General features: G+C 34.1%; 1 protein-coding gene across 1 annotated transcript in view; it reads right to left on the bottom strand.

The window, feature by feature from the left end:
• Window positions 1-7,445: 7,445 nt before the first annotated feature.
• The window catches only part of ST8SIA4 (ST8 alpha-N-acetyl-neuraminide alpha-2,8-sialyltransferase 4), a 133,795-nt gene continuing 131,080 nt past the window's right edge, over window positions 7,446-10,160 (bottom strand). The window contains exon 5 of the mRNA XM_044662588.1: window positions 7,446-7,728. Within this exon, the coding sequence (XP_044518523.1) occupies window positions 7,446-7,728 (283 nt within the window). The remainder of the gene's footprint in view (window positions 7,729-10,160) is intronic.

Below are 10,160 nucleotides of genomic sequence, written 5' to 3'. Positions count from 1 at the left end.
TTCCTGGAGCCAGAGCTGGAAGCATGAGGTAAAAGACAACTCCCTTGTTCTGTCCTTATTTCCTTATCAACTAAACTGTCCTTATCAGATTATCAGAGATGATAAAGAGATCTCCACACTTCATGTCCAGGGAACTTCTGCTGATGACTTGACTTTTGGAGGTGGCTTTGGACTGGGCTTTCAGTTTGGATCTTAACTTTGGCTCTTGGGATGCTTCTAGATCTTCTCCTTTGGACTTCGTCTTGGGTGAGTGAGTAGCTGGGCTTCCTTTCCTGGTTTCTGGAGAGATTAGTTTCAAAGAGGCCTTCCTTTCCTGGAGGAGGCTGTGTAGGTGGAACCCTTGCATAAGACACCACCAAGTCCTCTGGCTGAAGGTTAACAAGCCTTGTTGGGGCTGAACCAGACACTGGAGCAACATTTAGTGTGACAGGCTAGACATTTTCTCTATCCTCCTCTTACATTTCTCTACTTTCATTCTTTCCATCTCTTTGTAAATAAACACTACTAAAAGTCATTTTGACTTGAGCTATAATATTTTAAATTGGTGACCACAATATTACCTTAGAATTCCCATATTTAGTCAAACCCTAAATTTAATTTCTTATACTCTTCTCTATTAATTTCTCCGTATTGTTTTCTTCAAGTTGTTCTCCTTCTTATTTGACTACAACTTTCAAGTCCCCTTTTCTGAATCATTATCTGCATCCTGTCTTGTAACCATGGAACTCTGTACTTGGTCCTCTTCTTTCACTATATCAGTGGTTCCCAAACTTTTTTGGTCTACTGCCCCCTTTCCAGAAAAAAAATATTACTTAGAACCCTGGAAATTAATTTTTTTTTAAATGCTAGGGTTTTCTCTCATCAAATCATGATGAATATACTTTATTTGTCTGCCTATTTCAATACTCCCTAGTAAATGTATTTGCCCAGGATTAAGCCATTATTTTTCATTTTGTCTTTGTGTTTCCAGCACCTAGTACAGTGCCTTGAACTTTATAGTACCTTAACAGATCTTAGTACAACTAGATCCCTAGATGTTGAGGCTATAAGATCAGCAGCAATGGTAAATTCTGCCTTTTAGATTCTCATATGGGTGTTGAGTTTTCTGCTTCCCCTCCTTCAACCTGCTGAAGGGTACCTTTCCTGTCTCTTTCCCCATCCAAAAATTCCTAATTTGCAACTCTGCATAATACAATTACAATTGAATGGGGAAGACCTCTACTCATTGACTTAATGCATTGCTTTAAAATCCAAGGGAAGGGGATGATAATAATCTTAAGGAATTCTAGTTCCTCCTGCTTCTGTGTTGTGGAAATCAGCACAAGGCCTAAAAACTTAAAATTGCTAGCTCCAGGATCCCATGGCAACAGAGTTAAAAGTGCATTTCCCCCTGAATCTTCTCCTTGGAGGCAGAATAGCAAATGGTGACAAGTATAGCAACTGCAGCTGTAGTCACAAATCAAAGGGCAGTCTTCAAGGGCCTGCAGTGTGGGAGGATTGTTGCCTTCTTCAGCTGTAGACAGGCAGGAACATACACACATAGAGTGGTGTCAGCAACATCATTTTAAAATATGGATAGCAACTGTTTAAGATCCTTTCTTTTAACTGACTGCCACGAGGAAATGATAAAACACTTTTATTTCAACAGTATTAACATAGTGCCACCAAAACAGGCTTTGTCCACTCCCTATTGTGGTTTCTTGTTATTGTTCACTTCTTCCAGATTACAAATTTAAAAAAAAAAAGAAATTTAAAGGTTTCAAAATCTTGGGATTGGGTAAAGGATATATACTAATAAAAGATTCTTAAATATGCAAAATTAAAATCTACTAAGAGGTTAGCCACTAAATGAAGCTTAGTGTGTATAAGAGAGAAGAGGAAAAAAGTGGGAAAAAAGAGATTTATTTAACAATTTTACAAATGATAAAACAATAATACCAAATGCTATACACAGAACAAGAGGAAAACAGTGTCAAACAGGATGGTCCTTGACAGAATAAACCTTAACTCTTTAAGTTCTACAAAGAGAACCTGGAGGGCTCAGTAGCAACAGTACTGTGAAACAATGTCATTCTCTGTAAACTCTTTTCCTGTGTTAAATCCATTTACAACACTTGTGCTTTTTGCCTACACAAATAAATACCATTTTAACGTGTAACTGAAATTAGCGATCTAAATACTAAATCCATAATGTACAAAGTGCTGTTGGAACACATTTTCAGCTTTAAGAATTTTAAAGTATTCTGAACTGAAACCTTGTTGTAATACTGTTCATTAGATTAGTGAAAGCCTAGAGGAAGGATGGTGACAGGAATACCAAAGTACTTTGTATCATAATAAGTCTCACCAAAAGCATATGTGTCTCAATTATAGCATTACAACAAGGCTCCATAATGAGCATGTTACAGATATATGTAGGTGAAACACAATCAATTATAAATACATACATAAACAGTGTTCCAAAAATACTTTGGGGCACCCTGGATATGTATACACATATAAATGTGAATATGGATGGATCACATATCTATTGGTACTATATGTGTGTATCTATCACACATACAGGGAAATGTATATTTCCAAGTGAATTTCATTTGTACGAATTTCCCAAAACAAATACGATTTTTCTAATACCCAATTCTTTAAATAGCTACCAAGTATATAATGGTTGATGAGGAAATTTTGCCTAAGCTGTAAAGACAACTAATACATATTTCTCCCATGCCTTTTCTCTAATTCAACAAAAATTATACAGATATGTGTTAAGCGCCTCCTCTGTGCAAGGCACTGTTCTAGGATCTGGATTTAGGATAAATATTCCCTACTAATAGACACTTTAAAAAATTTTCTATGAACCAAATATCAAGCCATGTGCACGTGACTAACTTTTTCAAATGAAAACTAATTCCTTTGTACACTCTCTTCCTGTGTAATATCTTAATATCTAATAGGTATATACACTAGTCCTAAGATTTTGCTTAATTTTTTTGGTAAGCATGAATGTAGATAGTCCCATTAGCAACTGATATAGAATTCACATGATATATATGAGGATTAGTTTGAGCATCCAGCCTCTTCTGCCCTTCCCTGATGGAATTCCCATATTAATTTTTAGACTTGTTCATCATTTAACCAGTTGCATCCACCCCTATATGTTGAAACATTAAAGGTTAACCAGGAAATCACAGGACATAATCTTCTGAGACTGATCACTTTGTAATTTGCTAACCTTATGATTATCATTGAGTGCATTGAGCAATAAGCAGGAGAGCTTAACTGTGAATTGTTCATGCCCCCAAAAGCCTTTTATTTAGAAGATAAAATATTAACCAGAGCACCTGCCTGGTGCAGAGCTCTCCAGTTTTATGCAGAGGGTTAAAATATTGAAACAGAAATGAATTAATGCTGAGAAATATGTGACTGTCCCTAAAAAAACATGAGATATGTCAAATATTTGACGATACTTTGAACTCTACATTCTCCAGTCTTGCCTCTTTATATTTAGACATTTTTTCCTCTCTCTGCCCCTACATTTATTTTCCATTCATTTCCTTGACCTATTCCTATAGAGCAGATAGTCAAGGAGAAGGGAACAAGGAAAGGTATATAAAAGGAAATGAAATGGGATGGTACAAGTTGCTACTTTGAGCACAAAATGCCTTTAAATGAATTCATTTCAGAGTATGAAAAGCTCCCTGAGATTGACAAAAGTAGTCTCAGTCAATGCTGAAGCCCTTTTTGTTTTATTTTTGATGCTGGACTCTGTTATGAAGGAATATTTTCAGAGCTGGGGAACATATTTGGCGAACACAAGCAAAAAATCACAAAGAAATGTGAAGTTAAAAAGGCACTACTCAATTCATCTTTGAGATAGATAGCAATGCACAGAAAGTGGACAGTAGAAATACTTTTGTGGTGGCTTTACAAAACAGGTTTAAATTCATTTGTTGAAAAAGAAGAAATGTAGCATCTTGTTTGCCATTGTTCCTGCTGGTTGAAAGATACTCTGAATGTTTCTATGAGCTTTTCTAGCTTATAGGATTTATTATATAAACTCTGAGTGGATTCAGAGAATTTCCAATGTATGAACCAACCCAAATAGTCTCAAAAGTTTTCAGTTAATTTCAACAGTAGCAGATTCAAAATTTGAGTTTTTTCAAATGTGATTTATGATTTTAATGATGTGGACTAATTTTGCCCTTTGTATACTTCAATTCAGGCATTGAAAGGTTTTACTCCTATTTTTTATGCTTTCTGAGAAATATCAACTTCTCAGGGAAAGTCATATAATTCAAAATGCATGTCCTTTATTTTAATATTATCCACACAAAATATTAAAATACATATAGCTATAATGATTCTTCCTAGACATGTCTTTAAAATGAACTTATATATACCTATAGCTTCATATGTGAGTGACTCTACTGGTTGCACTAAATTTTGCTCTTTTTTTTTTTAAACAAAGTTTTATCATGTGAGGAATTCCCAGTGACGAAATTCCCCAATGCAGAGCAACAACTGTTATGAAACTGGTACTTAGAGTTGTTGGGGACATTGAGAGGTTAAGTATCTTGAACTGAGTCTCATAGCCAATATGTGTCCAAGCTAGGATTTGAAGTCAGATACTGGGAATGAACTATAAGGCTGACTTTGTATAAGCTAAACTCCTTTACTCTCTGTGGTTTTGTTCTTAGAATTTGTGATACTTGATGGGCAAGTGACTCTCTTGATTTCAGTTTCCTCTTGTGTAAAATGAAGGCATGGTCTTCAAGGTCGTTTCTGGCTATGTGTCTTTTCTGTGTGTGTATGTGTGGGTATATACACGTACATACATATGCACAAACATACATACACAGAGAAAGAAGACAGAAAGAAGCAGAGAGAGGGGGAAATGGGGGGGGGGCATAATGGATAGAGAGCTAGTCCTGGAATCACAATGATCTGAGTAAATATCCCCAAAATGGCAAATAGTGGCTGTGTGGCTCTAGACAAGACATTTAATATCTCAGTGTTCTAGGCAATTTTTTTGAGACTTTTGAATTGAAGAGAAAGTGATTATCTTCATTCATGGAAGAAGTTCCTCACAGAGCCCCCTAAACCAATGAAAAATGCAGATCTGGTTGGAGAAAAAGTTGACAATACATGTATATTATATACATTTCATTAAGAATGTGATTTATGATTTTTATAGGAGGCAGACCAGTCAGATATCAAGGTGAGGGATAACAACTTTTGGACCAGTGTGGTCTACAGATAAACACTAAATATTAAAAAGAAAAAAAAAGAAGCACATTGAGCAGATCCCCTTTGGAAGATGTATAGAAAAACATGGGCAAAAATCACATAATATGAATCAAATATGAAGTTGTCATATGCACATTCCTCTACATACAACAAGCACTTAATAAATGTTTTTTGCTCTTATACAAGTGAAGGGAATGTCCAGTGATCTATCACTAATCTAATCAAAGTATCTGAATCATATACACATACAAATATACATATATATGCATACCTACACGTAATATATGAAGTTTGACTGGACAAATGCTTTTTCAGATAGAATTTTCAAAATAATTCATTCTCTTCCTCTTTGTATCAAACAAATATTTATTAAGTACTTATTATATAGGTGTATATATTTGTATATATACCTTCTCCATGGCATGGAGATAATATGCATCTCTGTGTCATATGTATATATAAATATATGTGTGTGTGTATATATATATATACATACACACAGAGACATGCACACATGGGGTATGTTATACAGTTACACTATATGCGCATCTACACATATATGTACATATGCATGTATTGTATGTATGTGTGTGCATATACACATATTCTTGCCATTTTACCTCATCTTAGTCTACCACCTTTAGGAGACTAAAAGCCCAAGATAAAGTAAATTGTTTCATGATGTAAAGCAGAGTAGAAATTGGAAATGAAAAACTTTTCCTATTTCATTTCCAAAAAAACAACATAATTCCAAAATTACTCATCAGCATGGCTTAACCTTACAGATGACTGGCAAATAACCTAATTCTATTAGTTATTTAAATTAAAAAGTATTTTGTTTTATTATCTCCTTTTATAGTCTTAACTCATTTCTTATTTTCTAAAGTGAATTCATGATTGAATTTTACTACAGCAAGTTCTAGATTATTTTATTTCCTTTGAATAGCAAAATATTGATATAGAAATTTTGTCAACTTACTTAAAATTATCTACCACTTCTAGGATACCAATACACTATAGATCAAATTTTTTTTTATTACAGAGGAAATTAAACAACTTAATATCCTTACGAGAATTTTAAGTAAGAGAATGCTTAAACCACTTGAGCCCATGTTTCAGGCCATGATATCTAACAAGCATTCCTTTTAAAAGAGTGATGTGTTGCTTAGAAATGTGTTAGGAAATGTAAGGAATTTTCAAGTCATCATTAAAACAAAATATAAAGTATTAATTCGTATAATTAAAAATCTTCAGATAGCAATAACAACTCAAATACATAACAACATAATTATTAATAAACAAATTAATCACTTCCAGGAAGAGAAATGTTACTTACATAGAAAAATCAGTATGTTCTTTGGTACCAAAAATAAGGATACATCCTTTTTAGATATTACCTTTTCAGATGGCATTGAATACTGAAATCTCCCATTTAAAATGGCTCAAGATAATCATTTGGATAGTTTTGCTGGTACCTTTTCATCATCCCAAAATAATTTAGAGGTTTACAGTTCGTTATTGAACATATTTTGAGCATTTGTAAGTTCCTGAAAAATAACTTTTAAAAGAATTGTTGACAATTATTAGGGTTTTGTTTTGTTTTGTTTTTCCTGTTCAGATCACCCTGTTTAGGCTCTTTCAAGATCTGCAATATACCAAAGCAAATAGATGCCAGAAGAAAAGAACAATGCAAACAAATTTGTTAGTTTATAATACATGATTAGACATAAACTCCTGACTGAAGGCATGTACTTGAGTTGTTTGATCTTATGGGTTGCCTGCTTAACTGTCTCCATCACAGTTTCTGCTGACAAGGAAGGTTCTGATTTCCCCAAGGGCAGAGTTTTTCCTCAAATGTGCTTGACGTTGTGGGGGCAGTCCAGCAGTAATGAACACATTTGTTTCTTCTTTAAATGTGAATGTATTGTTGGATCTTGTAAACGCTGCTGATTATACATTCAAGCTGTGTTCTGAGTAGAAGTGGCACTTACTAGGACCCTTGCAGTCAAAACATACAATTTTTAGAGCACTTCATAAGCATTTCATCAGCTGATAATGGATGTCTCATAAACATCTTCCTCCACCCCAATACCTCCCTAAGAAGCTTAGTGGATACTGAAACCTATCTTCTGTTTTGGATCCTATTCTCATACAAACATCCTCAGAATGAAGTGCATATTCAGTTTGAATTTTTATGTGCTTTATTGCCTTATGCATTTTCCTGTGGTTAATTTTAGTGCTCTTCTGTTATGTAGTCCATCTAAAGTTCTGAATTCCAATGGCATCCTGTGAGGACTTGTGTTGGAAAAATATCTATATTTCAAGTTATCATAGTAATGATATTTGACTTCTTTCCCCTTTAAATCCTTAGGGAACGGCCAGAATCCATAGAGGTGAATCTCATCACAAAATCGTGTGGCCAGCGTGTACATGAGGAGGCCTGTGCTGGGTCTTTTGATGGGAACTTTGTTTGTCAGCCAGTAACTGGGAGAAAAAATAGGGGAGGAAAAGAAGTTAGGAAATTGATACACAGTGAATCCTAAAATAAGTAGATTGTATTAGCTAAAATTAAAAGTTTCTCTTTATAACATACTTACAAAAATAGATCCATGCCATAAGATTTATAGATTTTCTATGAATGTAGTTCATTTTACTCTTCTTTTGATTCTTTCTTTTTCTGTCAAATTCTATCTCACAGTTTGTCACTGCAAGTAGGGATAATTTTGTGAGTTATATTTGTATCCCCAGGGCCTACAACAATGTTTGGCACATAATAGGTGTTTGATAGATGCCTGTGATTGATGGACTGATGGATGAACAAAGGAATAGCCCAAAGGTACAAGGGATGTGGTTAAATTTCTACTAAATTAGAATTTTAATTTCAAAGTGCACTTAAAACAATTTTATCAATTACAGAGCCATCACCTCCCTGACAACAGATATGATTGAAAGAAAAAGGGCAAAGGATTAACATAATTCATGGCTAAGTTTAAAATATTACAAGATACCTAAACAAATAATAAAATTAACTAACATTTATATGTTGCCTACTATATGGCAGGCAGTGATTAATTATTCAGTAATCTAAGTAGTTTGACTCTACAATCACCAAAAAATAAGTCAAATTAATCAAATCCAACTGCCAAATAAATCTAATGTGATTGTCAATGGCAATAATAATAGTTCACAATAACAAAGCATTTTAATGTTTTAAAATAGTCCTCTGCTCACAGACAGTATATATAATGGCAAGAGGACTGGCTCTGGAAACAAGGAAGACCTGGAAACAGTCTTAAGTCTTAGCTTTGACATATACTCACTATGTGAACCTGGGTAAGTCACTTAATCTCTTACTAACAACCTCTTACTAACAACTCTCCATGGCTAATATAATTTGTATTGGTATAAGTAAATGCCTTGTCTTCGAGTCCCCCATATTAATAAAATCATAGGTTTATCCCTACACCATCTTCCTCATAAAACAATGAAGCCAAGTTGCTTATTGTAATGCTTATTGTAAGATTTAAATTAATATCCAATATTTCCAATTTTTATATTTTATAAGATTTATTAATAATCACTTGAAGTAGAAGAAGTAAAAGGACAAAAGTAAAAACCTGTGTAAAGAAAAGCTTTCCCAGCCAGGTTCATGGGGAAAAAATAAAAAAGGGCTGGGTCACACAAAAACTTTTATCTCCAAAAAGTAAGGACGTAGCATGAGAATGAAAGTGGGATGCTGGGATTTAGAGTCCTGGGGAGCAGATTCTAATTATACACTATTTTATGGCTAAAGATTTATAGAGGTGACTTGTCCAAGGTCACAAAGTCACAAAAAGATTGGAAAGAGGGCTTAAACAAAAATCCTTCTGATTCGCTCTAATATACTAAATTATATAGTGGTAACAAGAATTTATTTATAATTTCTATAAATAATTAACATATAATTCAATTCAGCATTTGTTTATCTACATACTAAGACCTGCACAAATCCAAACCTCAAATTTGCATTTTACCTCATGATATTTATTTACTCTGAGGGAAATATTCATTTGCAAAACATGAAGAAGAAGGTATCTTCCCAAATCATACTTATAGGCATAATAGCCCCCATTTTATAGTCTCTCTCCCCAACTCCATCTATATGTGTATCTACACACATGTATGTCTATATGTACATAGACATACACACATGTTAGAAATATTCATAGTCCTACTCTTACTATATTAGTAGTCATTACACACTAGGGATTTTGCAGAGATTTTTTTTGGTTTGAGGTTTTTTTTGGGGGGGGATGAAAGGGCCACAAAACCCTTTAAGAACTAATTAAAGCCTTATAATTGTGAAACTAAAGGAAAGAGGAAGAGCATGAATTTTCTTAATGATTTCAAGACTATTTGACCCCTAAATGAAAATTATCATCTTTACTGAGAAACAGTGTGGTAGAGTGACTAGAGAACACAAGCCCAAATGTGACCTCTGTCACATATGGGTCATGTTATCCTGGGCAAGGTACTTAACCTGTCATTGCTCTAAGTTAGATTCAAACACAAATAGAAAAGGATCCCTGCAGGCTACATATTGACTTAGAAAACCAAGAATTAACATTATCCATATCGCATTATAGTTTTATTTATTTTGTCAAACATTTCCTAATTACATTTTAATTTAGTTCTGACAACACTGAGGAGTTTTGTAGCCAGGGAATTCGATACTTCTACTCCAGGTAACTCTCTAAGACCACACATTGCAGAGAGAGTACCCACCTGCCTAGTTAGAAGCAATTTCCTAACTTGGCCATTCTGCATCAGTGTAACCATAAGTTTAATCTATATCCGTTATCATTATTTTAGCATCCAAATGGAGAAAATTTACATGCTAGTTAACTGACATACAGCCACTAATATATAATTCCAGA

The sequence above is a fragment of the Gracilinanus agilis genome, chromosome 1 (genome assembly GCF_016433145.1).
Source record: "Gracilinanus agilis isolate LMUSP501 chromosome 1, AgileGrace, whole genome shotgun sequence".
NCBI classification, from domain to species: domain Eukaryota; kingdom Metazoa; phylum Chordata; class Mammalia; order Didelphimorphia; family Didelphidae; genus Gracilinanus; species Gracilinanus agilis.
The sequence above is the reverse complement of the archived record's forward strand: the minus strand, read 5'-3'. Positions and strand labels throughout refer to the sequence as shown.